Here is a 23,433-nt window from a genome sequence, read left to right on the forward strand (position 1 = left end):
GTTCGTTGGCTATATTTAAGAGGGAGTTAGATGTGGCCCTTGTGGCTAAAGGGATCAGAGGGTATGGAGAGAAGGCAGGTACAGGATACTGAGTTGGATGATCAGCCATGATCATATTGAATGGCGGTGCAGGCTCGAAAGGCCAAATGGCCTACTCCTGCACCTATTTTCTATGTTTCTATGTCGGTTTCGCCACCTCCAACGTGACCCCACCACTCGCCACATCTTCCCATCTCCCCCCATGTCTGCCTTCCGCAAAGACCGCTCCCTCCATAACTCCCTTGTCAATTCTTCTCTTCCCTCCCGTACTACCACCTCCCCGGGCACTTTCCCTTGCAACTGCAAGAGACGTAACACTTGTCGCTTTACCTCCCTCCTCGACTCCTCCAAGGACCCAAGCTGTCGTTCCAGGTGCGACAGAGGTTCACCTGCATCTCCTCCAACCTCATCTATTGCATCCACTGCTCTAGATGTCAGCTGATCTACATTGGTGAGACCAAGTGGAGGCTTGGCGATCGTTTCGCCCAACACCTCCGTTCGGTCCGCATTAACCAACCTGTCCTCCTGGTGGCTCAGCACTTCAACTCCCCCTCCCATTCCGTATCCGACCTCTCTGTCCTGGGTCTCCTCCATGGCCAGAGTGAGCAACACAGGAAATTGGAGGAACAGCACCTCATATTCCGCGTGGGGAGTCTGCATCCTGAGGGCATGAACATTGAATTCTCCCATTTTGTTAGCCCTTGCTGTCTCCTCCCCTTCCTACCTCTCCCAGCCCTCGGGCTCCTCCTCCCTTTCTTCCCCCCCCCCCCCCTCCCCCCCCCCCCATCAGTCTGAAGAAGGGTTTCGGCCCAAAACGTTGCCTATTTCCTTCGCTTCATAGATGCTGCTGCACCCGCTGAGTTTCTCAAGCATTTTTGTGTATCTTCTGCTTATCATCTTTCTTCTTTATTGTTGCAGCATCTGAAGCCTAGGGTTTTCCATATCACCTTGCAGCCTGTCTGTTCTTCCACCTTCCCCTCTCCCCCACCTGGCTCATTGGCTCCTTTTTCTTTCTCATCTTTTGTTATCTATCATTTTACAGTTGCTTTCTCCCAACTCCATCTCTGCCCTTCTCTCCCTGGTCTACCTATTGACATTGGCTCACCCCTCCCTCTCAACCCTTTATATTGTCTATCTTCCCTATTCATACTCAAATCTGATGCAAGTTCTTGACCTGAATCATCAACTGGCCCCCTTGCCTCTACCTTTGCTGCTTAGCCCACTGAGTTTCTCCAGTAGTTTGTGTTTTACCCCAGATTACAGCACCTGCCGTCTATAACAAATAATTGTTACAATCTGTCTTCTCTCCTGGTGAGCAAATATTGTAAGGTTTTGTTACCTTACCAACCAAAAGCAACAATTGTCAACCATTTTGGGATGCATAAGGATGAAATCCACCACAATGACTATATCTGGGTATGTTTGTGGAAAAGAAGGGAATAATTTGTAATCAAAATTAACCGGCAGTGAAATGCTCCCACATTTTTTGTGTATCCCTGATGGTACCACTAGAGCAATAAAACTGTGCTTGATATAGTGTTTGAAACCAGACAGTTTACAGTAAATAGCTCAACATTAGGTGAAACCTTGATTGGAAAATATTATGAAGAAGTAATGATGATGTTAATATTTGGAACCCTATAAATTTTTACTGGGGGGGGGACTTTACGGGAGGATTCTTACAGACGTCTTAGCAACAGGCAATAGGTAAATAGATCCTTCCAAAATACACAGTGCGATGTGATGGTAGATTTGGACTTTTTAAGCAAACATTTTATTACATATCAAATAGTGTTAGGAAACAAAATCATAATAGATTTTTCATGTTTTCTTGTATAACTGAACATTTTTCGCATCAACAGTGTTTTAAATGAACGTGATTAATTTATTTTCTCTGCTGCTCCTTGCTGCATAATAAACTTCATAAAACATTGTTACTTGTAGAAAAGTTACATACACATCAATCTGTTATTTAAAATATTTTGAATATATATTATACAAAATTCTCAGTTCAACACTCCTGAGAATATTTAGTCCAGAATGCTCATTCCCATTTCCTGTGAGAATAATGAGTTTTCATTCGCAACTGGTACACATATTGCATTTTATACAAAGCATTTTATTGGTTCCGACAACGATTTGTGTGGCAGTTTTGTGTGTTTGTTACAACAATACTCCTCATCACTTACATTTTGTGCAGTTTCTTGTAAGTGCCAAAATACGATTAACTTTCTTGTCATGATGTCCTTTTTAAAGCTGCTGCTTAAATGTTCCATTTATTTCACGCCAAAACATCTGTGCCCAGATATTACCTTATCAAATTATGAAATCATTTTTGTTACACTCCTCTTTTGGTGTTATTAATATTCCAGTTATACATACCTTTAATACATGATGCAGTGTGAAGTTTAACCGTTTTTTAATGCTAAGCATTAACTGCAATTGCAGTTGGACCAACCTATCTTGCATATTCTGGATAGCAGACCTTTCCCTCCTCCCGAGCTCAGTTTGTCCAGATATAAAATCTATCGTGCTACAAGGAACTTAATCTAAAATGATTTCACATTTTAATATATTGGTACAAAGATCATTGCACATATAGAGTTATCGAGTCATACAGTGTGGAAACAAGCCCTGGGGTCCAACTTGCCCAGGTCGACCAACATGCCCCCAACTAAACTAATCCCATTTGACTGCATTTGACCCATATATTCTTCTAAACCTATCCTATTCATGTACCTGTCCCAATGTTTCTTAAACATTGCGATAGTACCAGTCTCAACTACCTCCAGCCACAGCTCACTCCATAAACTCACCACACTTTGTGTCAAAAAATGTTACCCATCAGGTTCCTATTAAATCTTTTCCCCCATCACCTTAAACCTTTGTCCTCTGGTTCTCGATTTCCCTACACTGGACAAGATGAATATGTGCATTTACATGATCTATTCCTCTCATGATTTTGTACACCACGATAAGATCACCTCTCATCGTCCTGTGCTTCAAGGAATAAAATTCTAGACTGCTCAATCTCTCCCTATAACTCAGGCCCTTTTTAAGGGGTTAAATTGTGTATCGTGACTGATCCATTCAAAGAAAAGACAATTTAAGGGGATAATTTGTTGTATGGTACTCCCTACGTAACATCTCTGTGGAAGAACTATTCCCACATGGACTGCAGTCCTTTGAGAAGGCAACTCACAGCAATGCCCATGTCCCATGAATGAATAAATAAAATAACCATTCATCTTCCCTAACTCTTTAGGAGGATACTACCAGCGTTTCCTCCATGTAACTACTGTGGCATAATCTTCTGAATACTCTGCTCTACTGAGAACCAAAACTGTAATTGAATTAGTGAGGTCACCTAGCAAGTGTCCAAGACATCATTCACAGATACTCCAGCAAAGTAAGTCCTGTTGCAAGATCCTTGTTCACCCACATTCATTCTACAATGCCAGATCCAAAGATTTAGGTCATAAGGGATAGTACAATTAGGCCATTTGGCCCATCATCTACTCCCCCATTCAATCATGGCTGATCTATCTCCCCCTCCTAACCCCATTCTCCTGCCTTCTTCCCATAACCTCTGAAACCTATTTCTGCTTCTACCTTTTGGAATATTTTTATCATATTAAAAAAAATGACTTCACAACATTTTAAAGAGTCTCCAAAGAGTCCAGTTGTTTTGCTGACTAGGAATGTAATTTGACGTCCACATTTATATTGCATTCTTCAGTTGTGCTCTGATTCAGTAGTCTTCCAGTTCATCATCTTCTCCAGCTGTTGCAGCCTCCAGTGCTGCAAGGGCAGCAGCCACCTCTGCATCTTCAATCTCTAGGCTGAATTGCTCCTCTTCGTGCAAGTTCTTGGTGAATTCCCCATCAATGCGAAGAGGAGTGCGTTCTAGATCTTTGTATCCATTTAAAGTGTTCATCTTTTCATTGGAAGATGGGTCGGATAAACCTTTGATTCCATCCCTGTTAGTTTCCAGATTATTTTCAATTACTTCATCAAGTTCCATGGACGATAATTTGTTGTTATTTTTGTTGGCAATTTTATGATTGTATACAACTTTCTCTCCTTCTGGAACAACAGCAATTACTTCAGTAGGATAATGTGTGGAGAGTCCATTGACTGTGAGACAATCACTTTCAATTCCTGGGTCATGCTGATGTACCATTTCATTTGTATTTGCAGCTTTTATATTATATGTGGAGCAGTTATTTGTATTGGTGGGGTGTGGCGCCACTTCACTCGAAGCTTTCTGCACTTGGTTGTTATTCAGCACATGTGTTGCACCGTTGTCTGTGCTGTCACTGACATTTTCAACCATCTTATTTTGCACACATGCTATATTTTTCTTCGATGCATTACGTTCCCTTATTTTCATTCCTGCATCTTGTTCTTCCAAGTTTATCACTTTGTCCGAAGCTGAAGCAACAATATTGTTAGTCTTGTCCTTGTTGTGGAATGCGCCCTCATGTTTACCGTCATTGTTTCTACAATTAATTTCATTTCTCACAGTGGATGGAAGTTCTCCAATAGTTGGTCCGAAGATGTACCTGAAGCAAATACAAAAATAATCTGTCTCTGCATCTGTGTATGTTTGAAGGGGTGAATGATTTGTTAAGCAAATGTTAACAGTGGTTTATGTGGTGGATTCTATGTTTATGTTGTCCTTCAGTTTTGTGATCAAAATCTCTTGTGGCTTCACTTCCAGATTAGTGGAATAATTTATCATATGGTGTGAGTAATGTGGACCAACCCGTTCCTGGGTTCAATCCCTGGTTGGTGCTGTATTAACTAGTGAATAGTGAGCCATAATTTGTTCTGCAATGTTCCAATCGAAGGTATGGAAAATGTTTAATGAGTTGGGGTTTGGTTTTAGTTTAGTTTAGAGACACAGCATAGAAACAGATCCTTTGGCTCCCTGAGTCCGCGTCGACCACTGATCACCAAGGTACAATGAAAAGCTTTTGTTGCATGCTAACCAGTCAGTGGAAAGACAATACATGATTGTAAATGCACTGCTGGGTGCCCGCCCACCTGCGCTAACCTGGTCTGGTATGGCGAGCTGGCTGAGCTGACTGCTTCTGAAGGACATCCTACAGGACAGAGGAGCTCTGTGCCTTGAGCAGAATTCTGGTGTTGAATCTTGAGCAATTACTCCCTGGATACCTCTATTCCCTTTAAAAACCCATCACTGTGAAAAACCTTTGAAACTGCCTTTGAACATCTCTGATTGCAGAGAAATTTAAAATTGTGTTGCAGTACTCTAAATAACTTAAAAAATAATAATTGGAAAACTGTGAAATTAAAAACACCTTCAAGCGATAAAGAATAATTCAAAACCTTAAAGCAAAATATATGCATAATTTATATTCACCTGCCATTTTTCAGTGATCTCATGACGTCTCACCAAATTAATCGTATCTCGTTGCTCAGTCTGGGGTGTGACACCAAATGCCTGGATGCTATCAGCCTCCCTGCTCCACATGTCATTGCTCCATCATCAGACTCAATGCTAAGTCTGTGGCGCAGTAGAAGGTCGGATATACAACATGGCGCAACAGAGTTCTCTCAGTGAAACATAGAAACATAGAAAATAGGTGCAGGAGGAGGCCATTCGGCCCTTCGAGCCAGCACCAACATTCATTGTGATCATGGCTGATCGTCCCCTATAAATAACCCGTGCCTGCCTTCTCCCCATATCCCTTGACTCCACTAGCCCCTAGAGCTCTATCTAACTCTCTCTTAAATCCATCCAGTGACTTGGCCTCCACTGCCCTCTGTGGCAGGGAATTCCATAAATTCACAACTCTCTGGGTGAAAACGTTTTTTCTCACCTCAGTCTTAAATGACCTCCCCTTTATTCTAAGACTGTGCCCCCTGGTTCTGGACTCGCCCAACATTGGGAACATTTTTCCAGCATCTAGCTTGTCCAGTCCTTTTTAACACAAAGACTTGTGTTAAACAATGCTACGTCACTGCCCCGATCCTTTTTTGAATCTTTCTCTCTGAAACATTACACATCATCTCCAAGAAACGCCCCATAGGACTTGATCCAATTTTTAGAATTATTGGGAACCTTTTGGGCCTATAGCAACCACACTGAACCTCAGCAATATGTAGATGACACTTCAATTTGTGCATATTTGGAGGCCAAGGGACAAGCATGGGCCTCAATCCCTTTCAAACCTCCATCTCCTGGGCCATTCTGTCCTCTGACAGGAAAGATTCATGACAAAACAATGGAAAATATGGACCATTTATTACGGTATGTCTTGGGAGCCATTGCTCAGTGAAGGCTTCAAAGATAACATGCTCCATTTTCATTGTAGCCTTTGGCTAATTGTGGAAATGGGTGTTGGAATAAACTCATGGTCTGATAGGCAGCAGGGATTCTTGTTCTACTATTTGTTCTGAATCCTGGATTCTCCATTGCAGATACTTCAAGGCCCTGGAAAGATGCCGCCAATATGGTTTCTGCCAAGTTCTCCAAATTCACTGGAAGGCTTAGCAAATCTATGTCAATGTCCTCTCCCACGAAAATAGTACAGGTATATCCAGCACTGAGGCCCAAGACATATTTAGCTCGCTAAGCAAACCCCATTGCTTGCATCCACAACACTAGTCTCTGGATATAATCATTCTACTATGAGCTCTCTCACAGAAACAATTACCAGGCAGATAAAGGAAACAAAATGCATCCCCACCAATTTTTCGAAGGCTCTGGTTCACTACTGTCCAAAGCGGAGAAACAATATTGGGGATGGTTTGAGAGCTTGGAAGTCGGGCATCAGGAGCACACAGAAGGCTTGCGTTTACGGCAGGATGAGAGCATTATCTCACAATCTATCCATACACCTGCCTTCATGGGCATCTTCTGCTTAATTGGTGGTGCAGTTTCCACATTGGCCTCAACAGTTATTATTATCTGTTGAGGTTATCTGAATGGTGGCCGATTAAGAAAAGGAGAGATGCAACGAGACCCGAGTGTCATTGTACACCAGTCATTGAAAGTAGGCATGGAGGTGCAGCAGGCAGTGAGGAAAGTGAATGGTATGTTAGCATTCATAGCAAAAGGATTTGAGTATAGGAGCAGGGAGGTTCTACTGCAGTTTTACAGGGTTTTGGTGAGACCACACCTGGAGTATTGCGTACAGTTTTGGTCTCCTAATCTGAAGAAAGGCATTCTTGCCATAGAGGGAGTACAGAGAAGGTTGACCCTCAGCACAGGAGCACCGCAGGGCTGTGTGCTCAGTCTGCTCCTCTATGCCCTATACACACATGACTGCTTGCCCCATCACCCCGCAAATAGGATCATAAAATTTGCGGACGATACACCCATGGTGGGGCTCATCTCAAATGGGAACGAGGTCGCCTATAGAGAGGAGGTGCACAGACTTTCTGAGTGGTGTGCTCACAACAATCTCTGAACACTAAAAAGACAAAGGAGATCATAACTGATTTCAGGCGACATAGAGCGGAGCTCAGGCCACTGGAGATAGGGGGCGAGGAGGTGGAAGAGGGTGCCTAGTTTTAAATTTCTGGGGATCAACATCAGTGAGGATCTTAAATGGTCTGTGAACTCTGCTGTAGTTGTAAAAAAGGCGCAGCAGAGACTTTACTTCCTCAGAACACTGAGGAAGGCCCATCTGTCTGCTAAACTGCTGGAGTCTTTCTACCGCTGTTCGGTAGAAAGCATACTGACTTACTGCATAACTGCCTGGTTTGGGAACTGTTCAGCAGCTGACAGAGCAGCTCTCCAGAGGGTGATAAAAACTGCCCAGGGTATCATTGGACTCCCCCCGCCCCCCTCTGGAGGACATTTACCACTCCAGGTGCCGCAGCAGGACCTGTAATATCGTGAAAGACATTACACATCCTTGTCACCACCTTTTCACACTGCCGCCCTCAGGAAAAAGGTACAGGTCGCTAAAGTCACGCACTGCCAGACTCAAGAACAGCTTTTACCCATCAGCAATCTTGGAACTGAACTCTGTCTCGGGAGCGGGTTATGGGGAAGGAGGGGGGGGGGGGGTGGGAGACAGTGTTAATTTATGTAAATGTGAATCCATGGGTGGGTTTGGGGAGGGAGTGTAAAATGTATGAGTATGTGAATGTTTGAAGTTCTTTTAAATGGAGAGACACAGTAATCTCGTTGTATGTGACGCATGCAATGACAATAAAGCATTCTGATTCTGATTCTGATGTTGGGGAGGTCCAGAACAAGGGGTCACAGTTTAAGGATAAGGGGGAAATCTTTTAGGACCGAGATGAGAAAAACATTTTTCACACAGAGAGTGGTGAAACTCTGGAATTCTCTGCCACAGAAGGTAGTTGAGGCCAGCTCATTGGCTATATTTAAGAGGGAGTTAGATGTAGCCCTTGTGGCTAAAGGGATAAGGGGTAATGGAGAGGAGGTACAGGATACCGAGTTGGATGATCAGCCATGATCATATTGAATGGCGGTGCAGGCTCGAAGGGCTGAATGGCCTACTCCTGCATCTATTTTCTATGTTTCTAACAGTAAACCTAGAATCTGCAAAACTGAATTGGATACGGTTCACGATCTCATGGCACCAACTCGAAGAAGAAAATCTCACTACCCCTTCTTGTTGGACTTCGAAGTTTGACCATACATGTGCTGATCAGCTGAACTGTGCACTGTCTGGTGTTATGTGGACCACAGTCAGCTTAAACTAGGCCAACAGTTGGATAAAGAAGCAAAAAAATAAACAGTCATTTAAGACTTGAACTCAAACATGGCACAATATAGATGTTGAGATGTGCAAGCATTATGAGCAAGAAAATTAATATTACATTGTCCTGATTATGTTGACTCCAAAACACTATTTTTCCTCACCTTCTAATCATTCTACAGCATCTGCACCCCATCTGAGCAGCAGTTGTCAAATCCTGGGAAGCATATGCTGTTTAAAATTAAAAGAAAACATGATATGACAACAAGGAATTGAAATGATTATGCACGTACAATGTTGGCATGTTCTGTTAACAGTGTTAAAGGTGTATAATATGTGTCCTGATTCAATCCTGTTGGACAATGTCGAGGGGAAGACAAAATATGAATGACAAACCAAAATGCAAAATGCAGGAGTCAATTTAAAAATGGAAATTGGAAGTACTTGGCATTTCCATTTCCCTGCTGAATGCTGCTCAGTATGATTTATAGTTATGAATGTATGATGTGCTAAGGATGGAGATGAATAAATTATTGCATGATGTGCAAAGAGGGAATACGAAATTGATAAAAAATCAGCAGAAAGTTAATTTAAATATTATTTTATGTCTTAGATCTGTTACATTATTCTGGTGGCAGGTTGCCGTTATAACATTAACCTAAATTCCCATATGCTGGAACACATTTTTAGCATTTGTTCTTTTATTAATTAGTAGATAATAACCAAGATTGGGAACTAACTGACTGTGTCATTTTCATCTTAAATGGCTGCATTAATTGAGATCAGCGTATTCTTAATCAAGGGCCAGTTTTACCAGGGTCATTTCCTCATACAGCGTGGAAACAGGCCCTTCGACCCAATTCATCCCTGCCAACCAAGATGCCCCATTTCCCTGCTTTTGGCCTATATCCCTTTCCTTTCCATATACCTGTCCAAATGTCTTTTCATTTCCTACTTATCCTTGGACCATTACCCCACAGACGAGAACCAGACCTTAATATCACACACCATTTCTGATTTCATTACTTCCGGCTCTCTGCCCTCCAAAGCCTCCAACCTTATCGTTCCCCAGCCCCGCACGGCCCGATTTCATTTTCTCCCCAAAATCCACAAACAGAACTGTCCTGGCAGACCCATTGTTTCTGCTTGCTCCCACTGAATGAATTTCCACATACCTCGACTCCATCCTATCCCCCCCCCCCCCCCCCCCCCAGTCCAACCCCTTCCTACCTATGTCCAAGACACTTCACATGCTCTTCGTCTCTTCAACGACTTCCGTTTTCCTGGCCCCCACTCCCTCATCTTTACCATGGATGTCCAGTCACTCTACACCTCCATCCCCCACCAGGAGGGTCTTAGAGCCCTCTATTTCTTCCTCGACCACAGAACCAGCCAATTTTCAGCCATTGGTGAGAGGGGAGGAGTACCTGCGCTGTAAGTACAAAATACACCGCGGGGCTTGATTTTACAGAGGCCCAGGGAGCCGTTGGTGAGGGGGGAGGAGTACCTGCGCTGTAACCAAATCGCCAACGTTCCAGAGAAGGAGTCTGGGGGAAGCCTCTGATTGGTTTACATTTTTGCATTTCTGCCTTTAGGTTAAGGATTCTGGGAGTTAAGGATTTTGGGAGTTAAGGGTACAGTATTTATTAGTAAAGTTTAACGGATAAAGTTTTGTGTTTTTTTTAATATTTAATATAGTTAAATTGGGAGTAGGATATGTCAGTGGAGATTGGCCCTGTAGTTTGCTCAGCCTGCAACATGTGGGAGATCAGGGATATGGTCGGTGTCCCTGGTGACTACGTTTGCAGGAAGTGTGTCCAGCTGCAGCTCCTGGCAGACCGCATTGAACGATTGGAGCTGCGGTTGGATTCATACTGGAGCATCCACGATGCTGAGAAAGTCGTGGACAGCACGTACAGTGAGTTGGTCACACCGCAGGTAAAAGGTAAGAGGACAGAAAGGGAACGGGTGGCCAATAGTCAGCAAAGCAGTAGGCAGGTAGTGCAGGAGTCCCCTGCGGTCATCTCCCTCCTAAACAGGTATACCATTTTGGAAACTGTTGAGGGAGATTGCTCATCAGGGGAAGGCAGCAGCAGCCAAGTTCATGGCACCATGGGTGGCTCTGCGGCACATGAGGGGGGGGAAAAGAGTGAAAGGGCAATAGTAATAGGGGATTCAATTGTCAGGGGAATAGATAGGCATTTCTGCGGCCGCAAAAGAGACTCCAGGATGGTATGTTGCCTCCCTGGTGCAAGGGTCAGGGATGTCACTGAACGGCTGCAGAACATTCTGGAGGGGGAGGGTGAACAGCCAGTTGTCGTGGTGCATATTGGCACCAATGATATAGGTAAAAAAAGGGATGAGGTCCTACAGGATGAATTTAGGGAGCTAGGAGATAAGCTTAAAAGTAGGACCTCAAAGGTAATAATCTCTGGATTACTACCAGTACCACGGGCCAGTCAGAGCAGAAATAGGAGGATATTGCAGATGAATACGTGGCTTGAAAAATGGTGCAAGTGGGAGGGATTCAAAATTTTAGGGCATTGGAACCAGTTCTGGGGGAGGTGGGACCAGTACAAACAGGACGGTCTGCACCTGGGCTGGAATGGAACCAATGTCCTTGGGGGAGTGTTTGCTAGTGCTGTCGGGGAGGATTTAAACTAATGTGGCAGGGGATGGGTACAAGAGCAGAGAGGCAGGGGGGTGTAAAATGAAGGTAAAAGCAATAGGTAGCAAGGTGAAAAGTAAAAGTGGCAGGCAGACAAAACCAGGGCAAAAATCAAAAAGGGCCACTTTTCAACATAATTGTATAAGGGGTAAGAGCGTTGTAAAAACAAGCCTGAAGGCTTTGTGTCTCAATGCAAGGAGTATTCGTAATAAGGTGGATGAGTTGAATGTGCAGATAGCCATTAATGATTATGATATAGTTGGGATCACGGAGACATGGCTCCAGGGTGACCAAGGCTGGGAGCAGAACATCCAGGGATATTCAATATTCAGGAGGGATAGACAGAAAGGAAAAGGAGGTGGGGTAGCGTTACTGATTAGAGAGGGGATTAACGCAATGGAAAGGAAGGACATTAGTTTGGAGGATGTGGAATCGGTATGGGTAGAGCTGCAAAACAATAAGGGGCAGAAAACGCTGGTGGGTGTTGTGTACAGGCCACCTAACAGTAGTAGTGAAGTTGGAGATGGTATCAAACAGGAAATTAGAAATGTTTGCGACAAAGGCAAAGCAGTCATAATGGGTGACTTCAATCTACATATAGATTGGGTGAATCAAATTGGCAGGGGTGCTGAGGAAGAGGATTTCTTGGAATGTATGCGGGATAGTTATCTAAATCAACATGTAGAGGAACCAACGAGAGAGCTGGCTATTTTAGACTGGGTATTGAGTAATGAGGAAGGGTTAGTTAGTAGTCTTGTTGTGCGTGGCCCCTTGGGCAAGAGTGACCATAATATGGTTGAGTTCTTCATTAGGATGGAGAGTGACATTGTTAATTCAGAAACAATGGTTTTGAACTTAAAGAAAGGTAACTTTGAGGGTATGAGACGTGAATTGGCCAAGATTGACTGGCAATTAATTCTAAAAGGGTTGACGGTGGATATGCAATGGAAGGCATTTAAAGACTGCATGGATGAACTACAAAAATTGTTCATCCCAGTTTGGCAAAAGAATAAATCAGGGAAGGTAGTGCATCCATGGATAACAAGGGAAATCAGGGATAGTATCAAAGCAAAGGATGATGCGTACAAACTAGCCAGAAAAAGCAGCATACCGGAGGACTGGGAGAAATTCAGAGACCAGCAGAGGAGGACGAAGGGCTTAATTGGGAAAGGAAAAATGGATTATGAAAGAAAACTGGCAGGGAACATAAAAACTGACTGCAAAAGTTTTTATAGATATGTGAAAAGAAAGAGATTAGTTAAAACAAATGTAGGTCCCTTGCAGTCAGAAACAGGCGAGTTGATCATGGGGAACCAAGATATGGCGGACCAATTGAATAACTACTTTGGTTCCGTCTTCACTAAGGAAGACATAAATGATCTGCCGGAAATAGTAGGGGCCCGCGGGTCAAAGGAGGTGGAGGAATTGAGTGAAATCCAGGTTAGTCGGGAAGTGGTGTTGGGTAAATTGAATGGATTAAAGGCCGATAAATCCCCAGGGCCAGATAGGCTGCATCCCAGAGTACTTAAGGAAGTAGCTCCAGAAATAGTGGATGCATTAGTAATAATCTTTCAAAACTCTTTAGATTCTGGAGTAGTTCCAGAGGATTGGCGGGTAGCAAACGTAACCCCACTTTTTAAGAAGGGAGGGCGAGAGAAAACGGGGAATTACAGACCAGTTAGTCTAACATCGGTAGCGGGGAAACTGCTAGAGTCAGTTATTAAATAAGGGATAGCAGCACATTTGGAAAGTGGTGAAATCATTGGACAAAGTCAGCATGGATTTACGAAAGGTAAATCATGTCTGACGAATCTTATAGAATTTTTCGAGGATGTAACTAGTAGCGTGGATAGGGGAGAACCAGTGGATGTGGTGTATCTGGACTTCCAGAAGGCTTTCGACAAGGTCCCACATAAGAGATTAGTATACAAACTTAAAGCAAATGGCATTGGGGGTTCAGTATTGATCTGGATAGAGAACTGGCTGGCAAACAGGAAGCAAAGAGTAGGAGTAAACGGGTCCTTTTCACAATGGCAGGCAGTGACTAGTGGGGTACCGCAAGGCTCAGTACTGGGACCCCAGCTATTTACAATATATATTAATGATCTGGATGAGGGAATTGAAGACAATATCTCCAGGTTTGCGGATGACACTAAGCTGGGGGGCAGTGTTAGGTGTGAGGAGGATGCTAGGAGACTGCAAGGTGACTTGGATAGGCTGGGTGTTTGGGCAAATGTTTGGCAGATGCAGTCTAATGTGGATAAATGTGAGGTTATCCATTTTGGTGGCAAAAACGGGAAAGCAGACTATTATCTAAATGGTGGCCGATTGGGAAAGGGGGAGATGCAGCGAGACCTGGGTGTCATGGTACACCAGTCATTGAAGGTAGGCATGCAGGTGCAGCAGGCAGTAAAGAAAGCGAATGGTATGTTGGCTTTCATAGCAAGAGGATTTGAGTATAGGAGCAGGGAGGTTCTACTGCAGTTGTACAGGGTCTTGGTGAGACCACACCTGGAGTATTGCGTACAGTTTTGGTCTCCAAATCTGAGGAAGGACATTATTGCCATAGAGGGAGTGCAGAGAAGGTTCACCAGACTGATTCCTGGGATGTTAGGACTGTCTTATGAAGAAAGACTGGATAGACTTGGTTTATACTCTCTAGAGTTTAGGAGATTGAGAGGGGATCTTATAGAAACTTACAAAATTCTTAAGGGGTTGGACAGGCTAGATGCAGGAAGATTGTTTCCGATGTTGGGGAAGTCCAGGACAAGGGGTCACAGCTTAAGGATAAGGGGGAAATCCTTTAAAACCGAGATGAGGAGAACGTTTTTCACACAGAGAGTGGTGAATCTCTGGAACTCTCTGCCACAGAGGGTAGTTGAGGCCAGTTCATTGGCTATATTTAAGAGGGAGTTAGATGTGGCCCTTGTGGCCAAGGGGATCAGAGGGTATGGAGAGAAGGCAGGTACAGGATACCGAGTTGGATGATCAGCCATGATCATATTAAATGGCGGTGCAGGCTCGAAGGGCCGAATGGCCTCTACTCCTGCACCTAATTTCTATGTTTGTATGTTTCTATTTCCATCCAGTAATACTCTCCTCCATCTAGCAGAGCTGGTCCTTACCCTCAAGAACTTCTTCGACACCTCCCACTTCCTGAAAATCCAAGGCGTAGCTATGGGCACTCGCATGGGCCCCAGCTATGCCTGCCTCTTTGCAGGGTACGTCGAACAGGCATTGTTCCAGGCATACAGTGGCCCTATCCCCGAACTCTACCTCCGCTACATTGATGACTGCATTGGTGCTACCTCCTGCACCCATGCAGAGCTCACTCACTTCATCAACTTCACGACTAATTTCCATCCTGCACTCAAATTCACTTGGACCATCTCCAACATCTCCCTACCGTTTCTGGATCTCACCGCCTCCATTACATGAGACAGACTATTGACCGACATCTACTACAAACCTACTGACTCCATAGCTATCTAGACTACACTTCTTCCCACCCTGCTTCCTGTAAACTCTATCCCTTACTCCCAATTCCTCCGTCAATGCCGCATCTGCACCCAGGATGAGGTTTTCCATACTAGATCATCGGAGATGTCCTCATTGTTTAGGAAATGGCGGTTCCCCTCTTTCATTATAGATGAGGCTCTCCGCAGCTCCGTTCTTGCTCCCCCTCCTCCCCATTCGCAACAAGAACAAGAGTCCCCCTTGTCCTCACCTTCCACCCCATCAGCCATCGCATACTGCATATAATCCTCCAACACTTTTGCCACCTCCAACGGGATCCCACTACTGACTGCATCTTCCCATCTCCACCCCTTTCAGCTTCCACAGAGATCGTTCCATCCGCAACTCCCTGGTCAACTCGACCCTTCCCACCCACACTCCCTCCCCAGGTTCTTTCCTCTGCAACCGCAGGAGATGCAACTCCCCCCTCGACTCCATCCAAGGACCCCAACAGTCTTTTTAGGCGAAGCAGAGGTTCACTTGCACCTCCTCTAACCTCATCTACTGTATCCACTCAGTCCGCCTTAACCTCCCTGATCTCCCAGTTGGCCAGCACTTTAACTCCCCCCCCCATTCCCAATCTGACCCTTCTGTCCTGGGTCTCCTCCATTGTCAGAGTGAGGCCCAGCACAAATTGGAGGAACAGCACGTCATATTTCACTTGGGTAGCTAACACCCCAGCAGTATGAACATTAACTTCTTTACCTTCAAGTAACCCTTGCTTTCACTCTCTCTCTCCATCCTCTCCCCCTTCCCAGTTCTCCCACCAGTCTTATGTCTCGGACTACATTCTATCTCAGTCTTTCCCCCTCCCCTGTCATCAGTCTGAAGAAGGGTTTCAACCCGAAACGTCACCCATTACTTCTTTCCAGAGATGCTGCCTGTTACGCTGAGTTACTCCAACATTTTGTCTGCCTTCGATTTAAACCAGCATCTACAGTTCTTTCCTACACAAATGACTTTTCAGTTCTGTTATAGTACCTGCCTCAACCTCCCTGGCAATTCGTTGCATATACCCACCATCCTCTGTGTGACCTTGCATCCATATTAAATCTTGTTTTCTCACCCTAGAGCCTGCTACAAACTTTGATATGTCCTCTTGTTTTTTTATTCCCCTATCCTGGATAAAAGACATTCACCCAATCAATTCCCTTCGTGATTTTATACACCTCCAGGTCTCGGAGCTGATGCAGCGGGACTCGGAGCTGAGGCTGTGGCGGGCCGACTCGGAGCGGAGACGGCGTTCCGGCTTTCGGCAGCGGCGACATCACCACGGAGGTCCACTGGACTGGAGAGCGGCATCTTCGGCCTGGATCGATCGCCTCAGCGCAGAGGGAGAACAAGGAGGGAAGAGACAGGGACTAAGACTTTTGCCTCCATCACAGTGAGGAGGTGCTTGGTGAACTCACTGTGGTGGATGTTAATTTGTGTTTATTGTATGTTTTGTTATTTATTGTTACTGTGTATGACTGCAGGCAACATAATTTCGTTCAGACCGAAAGGTCTGAATGACAATAAAGGAATCAAATCAAATTTGACTGGATAGCACGCAAACAACGCTTTTCTCTGTATCAGTCTATGTGACATTAATAAACCAATACTAATTACTGTTATATTACCCATTTACTCATTAGACAGAATAGTACAAAGGTAGGAGTCATAGAACTATACGGCACTCCAGCCCAATGCATCCTAGCTGACCAAGTTGTCTTATCAAGCTAGTACCACTGGCCTGCACATAACCTGTATTCCTCCAAACCTTTCCTATTTATGTACCATCCATCAAAGGTCTTAAAGCAAAAAGGGACTTCCAGTTTAATCCTGCAACACATATCGAAGAAAGCATACCACTAAGTGACCAAAGAAGAATAACAAAGCCACATTCCCCTCCTTTTTGTGTTAGCTAGATACTGTAGAGCAAACAGGAAGCAACATTGAAGACTTAAAGTTCCAGAAGTGCTTGTCCCTGTCATTGTGACTCTGCTCTGATACTGGACTCATGGAGTCTCATAGATAGTTGCCCAATTACAGGGATGTCAGTCAAATGAAAATGCAAGAGAATTACTGTGAGGGAGAGAGGTAGTTATAATTAATTGAGTTAACCATTATATGTAATTGTTTTTATGGCTTCTAGTGTTTTTAACAGTAAAGGGCCTGTCCCACTTTCACCACCTAATTCACGACCTTTTTAACTCGTGGACATTTTTCATCAGGTTAAAAAAAATGCCCCGACCTACTTGATGCCACGAGTACCTACGACTAACATCACGACCTGCTACGGCCTAACGACGATCTTCAACGACCTCATGACGACCATGTTGCGAGTATGAGTCATGGGCAAACTTGGCAGAGGTCGTGAATTAGGTCGTGAAAGTGGGACAGGCCCTTTACTTTGCATTTTTAATACATTGGAATAGTGTTACTTTTGTTTCAAATGAGAGAAATGTTGATAGCCAGTGGAGAGGGAGCTATGGATTAATAAACTGTTAAAGCATTCTGTGGGAGAGGTTTTTTTTAAAAAAAAGTCCAGCCCTGTAAAACAGGACATGATTGATAGTCCCTTCACAGCATTAAGCCTTAAAGCCCTGTCCCACTGTACGAGTTCATTCAAAGAGTTCTCCCGAGTTTGCCCTGATTCGAACTCGGAGATTTACGGTAATGGCCGCTCGCAGGTACTCGGGGTTCTCATGGACATTTTTCAACATGTTGAAAAACCTTCACGAGTCTTCCCGAGTTTACTGCGTTTCCTGAATACCCGCCGTTAGCGTTACGAGCCGCTAAGAGTTGTCCCCGAGCTCCGACGTACCCACTACGTTCATTCTACGTGCTTACCACGAGTTTGATTTTTTTTTAAAACTTGAATGTACTCATACAGTGGGACAGGGCTATTACACTGCCGTTGTTTAAAAAGATCTTGCCAGAGAATCTATTCCTGTAAATATTAACCCAGTGGATCAGGTAGTAATAAGCGCCAGTGGCTTATCACTGCCAGGAAAGTTCTACCAAGTTGACATCATTGCTCTGGTTAACCGCGTAGTAATCCTAGGCCAGATGCTGTTGTAGGAAAAAATATATTTTCGGGAATTTTGTTTTACGGCTTAACATTAGACCACATGTTTGTGAGTGCAGCTGAAAAAAAAAGTACTTCCTTATTTGCAAAAAATACAAGGTTAATCACTATGGAAACATGAATGAAAAAGTGGTACATTTTCTAAACACCGTCAAAATTGTTGAAGATATGAGTAATCCCTGGTTTGTCTTAAAGATTTCTCCTTATCTTAAATTTTATAGATTACTCCTCATAACTCTACAGGGAGTTCAGCTGGAAAATATTAATAACAACCTTATGGGAAAAGCACTGTTAAGTCAAGTTCATTTTTAAAAAAAAGATATCCCAATTATTACAATTTTTCTAGTGACAGAAGATATGTGCTAATAATTTTATGATAATTGGATGTGTAATTTAAACGGGTCTTTTAATCATTCTAGGAATCTGGAAGGGTGGGATATCAAGTCTATTTTATGCTCGAGTGCTTATGACAAATTCCTGGCAGGTACTGTCTTATGACAGCACAGCAGGACCTGACAGTGTCGGAGAATAGAACATAAGGGGAGGATGAGGCCTGATGGTTATACAAAATGAGCAGCAAGAATTGAAACAAATGAAAAAGCAAGTTGGGAGTTGGGAGGAGCGTCCAAAATGGGCTATTGCATTATAGCTTGTTTTTTGGCACCACTACAAACATTTTCTTCCCTGCCACCTTGCGTTTGGCTGCAGGTTGCCGTATGCCTGTGCATGGATCTGCCTTATAAAAGCATACTGTACAAGAAGTGAGGAATATAAATAATAAAAGCAGACAATGGCTAATGCACTTATTCAGCCTGTCCCACCATTCAGGAAGATCATGACTACAAGAAAGAAAGAAAGGCTCACACGTTACATCACACTTTTCTTCTCCCTTTTATAACATCGCCATATGTTCTGTCCCAGCTATTTTGGTGGACCCTGTACATGCTGGGAACCTGTTAAAGCCCCATAGCTTAAATCAGACTTGATAGTGCACCTTTTCCAGTTCCTTGAATATTTAAAAGACATTTGGGCTTTATAGTGTAAGAAAGAGCTGCAGACGCTGGAAAAATCGAAGGTTGGCAAAAAAATTCTGGAGAAACTCAGCGGATGAGGCAGCATCTATGGAGCGAAGAAGGGTCTCGACCCGAAACGTCACCCATTCCTTCGCTCCATAGATGCTGCCTCACCCGCTGAGTTACTCCAGCATTTTTGTCTACCTGGGCTCTATAGTCAGTGTTTTGTAGGTAAGACCCAAACTAATTGAAACGGGGAGTGTTCGAGTGATCTTTACCCTCAGAACAGTTAAGCTACTATCTCAAAAAACATTTTCAAGAACTTGCAAGTTGCTGCAATCCTATATAATCATTTTCCCTCCTGGGATAAATAAAGTTCTATCGTATTGTATATTTTTTGATAATTAAGTGGCTAATATACTTCAATATAATTATTTCTCTTTACATATTTTCCTTTTTTTTACCATATGTATTAATGTTACTATGTCGTCGACTAAAATTAATTTTCTGGTACTTGACCACCTGGTTCATTTCCTTGTCAAACACTAATCAAAAGATCTTTTGATAAGATAATAAACTTTCGACTCATAATTGCTGGTAAAGGGAACAAACATAATATATAGCTGATCTATATCAGTGAGACCAAGCGGAGGTTGGGCGATCGTTTCGCCGAACACCTCTGCTCGGTCCGCAATAACAAACCTGACCTCCCAGTGGCTCAGCACTTCAACTCTCCCTCCCATTCCATATCCAACCTCTCTGTCCTGGGTCTCCTCCATGGCCAGAGCGAGCCACACCGGAAATTGGAGGGACAGCACCTCATATTCCGCTTGGGGAGTCTGCATCCAAGGGGCATGAACATTGAATTCTCCCAATTTTGTTAGCCCTTGCTGTCTCCTCCCCTTCCTCAGCCCTCGGGCTGTCTCCTCCCCTCCCTCAGCCCTCGGGCTCCTCCTCCTTTTTCCTTTCTTCTCTCCGACCCCCCCACCCCCCATCAGTCTGAAGAAGGGTTTTGGCTTGAAACGTTGCCTATTTCCTTCGCTCCATAGATGCTGCTGCACCCGCTGAGTTTCTCCAGCATTTTTGTGTACCTTATAATCTAATGTAAATTCTTCTAACCTACATAATTGTTCTGCATAGCAGGGTAATAATTCTAGGCCTGATGCTGTCACAGAACAAAATTATGTTTGGAAATGTTGCTTTACAGCATACATACCATTAGACCACAGGTGATTCACGAGTTTGAGAGTGCTGCTACAAAAAAAAAAATAGAAGTACTTCCTTATTTGCAAAGAAATACAAGGTCAATCTCTCTGGAAACATGAAGGGAAAAGTGTAACATTTGCTAAACAACAAGAGGCCAGAAACCTTGGAGGTGGAATGTAATCTGAATGTCTGGCTTCATAACCCACGAGGGAAAGGTGAGCAGGATAAACAAAAAAATGCTATTAATAACATTTAAATAATGGCAGCTTAGTGGCTCAGCTGGTAGAGCTGCTGCCTCTCAGTGCCAAAGACCCCATGTTCGATTCTGACCTTGCGAGCTATCTGTGTGGGAATTTGCATATTCTCCCTATGAGTTTCCTTCGGATGCTTGGGTTTTCCCCCACATCGCAAAGACATGTGGGTGTACAGGTTTATTGGCCTCTGTAAATTATTGTAGGGAGTGGATGTGAAAGTGGGATAACAGAACTGGTGTGAACGGGTGATCGGTGGTTGGCGTGGACTGGGTGGGCCGAAGGGCCTGTTTACATGCAGTATCTCCAAACTAAATTTTATCAAAATTAAATCTTAGTCTTTATTTCAAACTGGATGGACTATACAAGTGACGCCTCAGTCATTTAATTTTTGGATCAGACCCTATCAGGAGGATTGCTTTTAGTTCTAACACAAGCTTGCAGGAGTCATTTATTGACCAGTTGAAGTGCAAGACAGATTGACTGGAGCAATACTGGAATTTAAGAGGTTAAATTACAAGTATTACACAAATTATCAGTTTATAAAATTGTGGTGATCTAATGGAATTAGCTAAAAATCTAACGTTGCATAATGATGGAAACGTCAAACCTATATTATTGGTTAGAACAAATGGCCATTATCTTTTAAATAGAGCCTTGGTCGTGAGGAGTAAAATCAGAAATGACACAGTATTTTATTCAATGGTGGTGGATATCTGAAGCTTGCATTGAAAGTGCTGAGGATGCATTTTCAAAAACTGCAGTTGATAAGTTTTTGTTAGGGAGGTACAAGTAATAATTTTCGTAACATCCACATGGAAACACTTTGGACTTCCTGCTGGAAGAACCCGGACTGTTGCAGATAAGATTATAAGTGATATGAGCAGAATTAGGCCATTTGGCCCATCAAGTCTACTCAGCCATTCAATCATGGCTGATCTATCTCTCCCCCCTAACCCCACTCTCCTGTCTTCTCCCAATAACCTCTGATGGAAAAGGCTGGAGACAGAAAGCTTTTAATTAAATGCAGAACCAAGCAAAGTCAAAGAAACTTGGTTGACAGTAGAACTAATTAAATGGCACAAATCAGAATTTATATAAAAGCATGTTTGCCAGTATGACTGAAGCCACAGTTAGGAGGGAGAGATAGATCAGCCATGATTTAGTGGTGTAGTAGACTTGATGGGCTGAATGGACCAATTCTACTCGTGTCTCTTGAGACCTTCTGACTCGGTGCCTGTAATGCCTTTGTTTTGAAGGTCTTTGTTGCTAATTCCTTTGCCTAAAATTCTTTGTGAATTAGTTCCAGCCGTTACATATTTTGTGACATTTCTGAATGTTTCATGCCATCTTTTGGGCTGCAAGTGCATGGCTCGTTTGTACAGTGTGATCCTTCCTTGTCCCTGCATGCCCTTTGTCTTGTGTAGGAAGGAACTGCATATGCTAGTTTACACTGAAGATAGACACAAAATGCTAGAGTAACTCAGTGGGAAGGAATGGGTGATGTTACTGGTCTTCTTCTGAAGCAGGGTCTCAACCCAAAATGTCACCCATTCATTTTCTCTAAAGATGCTGCCTGTCCCGCTGAGTTACACCAGCAATCTGTGCCCTTTGTCTTGATTGCTTTCGGTCACTTTGCCAGTTCATCAAAAACTAACTGACTAATGTTCACTTATACTGAAACTCTGCTGGTTACATGACAGGCTGCCAGTGACTACTCACACCAACTCTTGCCTCAAAAATTGGCTTGATTTATTTGGCCGTAGTTTATTGTGGGAAATTATGATGGCTTTCTGTTTAAACGAAAGAGGTTGAGTTTAGAAGGATGAGGGGTCGCCTCATTGAAACTTACTGAATAGTGAAAGGCGTGGATAGGGTGGATGTGGAGAGCATGTTTCTACTAGTGGGAGAGTCTAGGACCAGAACTTCGGAATAAAAGGACATTCCTTTAGGAAGGAGATGAGGAGGAATTCTTTAGTCAGAGAGTGGTGAATCTGTGGAATTCATTGCCACAGAAGGCTGTGGAGGCAGTCAGATTCAGATTCAGATTCAATTTTAATTGTCATTGTCAGTGTACAGTACAGAGACAACGAAATGCATTTAGCATCTCCCTTGAAGAGCGACATAGCAAACGATTTGAATAAAAAATAAATAATAAGTGTCGGGGGGGGGGGGGGGGGGGGGGGGTGATTGGCAGTCTGTTTAGTACGTTGTTTAGTAGAGTGACAGCCGCCAAAGAAGCTGTTCCTCGACCTGCTGGTTCGGCAACGGAGAGACCTGTAGCGCCTCCCGGATGGTAGGAGGGTAAACAGTCCATGGTTGGGGTGAGAGCAGTCCTTGGCGATGCTGAGCGCCCTCCGCAGACAGCGCTTGCTTTGGACAGACTCAATGGAGGGGAGCGTGGAACCGGTGATGCGTTGGGCAATTTTCACCACCCTCTGCAGTGCCTTCCGGTCGGAGACAGAGCAGTTGCCATACCATACTGTGATGCAGTTGGTAAGGATGCTCTCGGTGGTGCAGCGGTAGAAGTTCACCAGGATCTGAGGAGACAGATGGACCTTCTTCAGTCTCCTCAGGAAGAAGAGACGCTGATGAGCCTTCTTGATCAGAGTAGAGGTATTGTGGGCCCAAGAGAGGTCATCGGAGATGTTGACTCCCAGGAACCTGAAGCTAGAAACACGTTCCACCTCCGTCCCGTTAATGTGGATGGGGGTGTGCGTGCCACCTCTGGACTTCCTGAAGTCTACAAAGAGCTCCTTGGTCTTCTTGGAGTTAAGGGCCAGGTTGTTGTCAGCGCACCATGCTGCTAAGTGCTGGACCTCCTCCCTGTAGGCCAGCTCATCGTTGTTGCTGATGAGGCCAATCTGCATACTTGATGATGGTGTTAGTACCATGTACAGGTGTGCAGTCGTAGGTGAAGAGGGAGTAGAGGAGGGGGCTCAGCACACAGCCCTGAGGAACG

General features: G+C 44.0%; 1 protein-coding gene across 2 annotated transcripts in view; it reads right to left on the bottom strand.

Moving 5' to 3' along the window:
- Positions 1–1,072: 1,072 nt before the first annotated feature.
- LOC129698637 (uncharacterized protein C4orf19 homolog) overlaps positions 1,073–23,433 on the bottom strand; it is a 33,643-nt gene continuing 11,282 nt past the window's right edge. Inside the window, exons 2-3 of one of the 2 annotated variants that reach the window (XM_055637773.1) lie at positions 8,912–8,978; positions 1,073–4,604 (exon numbers count right to left, since the gene is read on the bottom strand). In XM_055637773.1, coding sequence (XP_055493748.1) covers positions 3,791–4,604; positions 8,912–8,943 — 846 coding nt within the window. In that variant the 5' untranslated portion in view covers positions 8,944–8,978 and the 3' untranslated portion in view covers positions 1,073–3,790. The remainder of the gene's footprint in view (positions 4,605–8,911; positions 8,979–23,433) is intronic. The other variant, XM_055637764.1, reaches the window with a different exon arrangement.

Source organism: Leucoraja erinacea, chromosome 1 (assembly GCF_028641065.1).
Source record: "Leucoraja erinacea ecotype New England chromosome 1, Leri_hhj_1, whole genome shotgun sequence".
NCBI classification, from domain to species: domain Eukaryota; kingdom Metazoa; phylum Chordata; class Chondrichthyes; order Rajiformes; family Rajidae; genus Leucoraja; species Leucoraja erinaceus.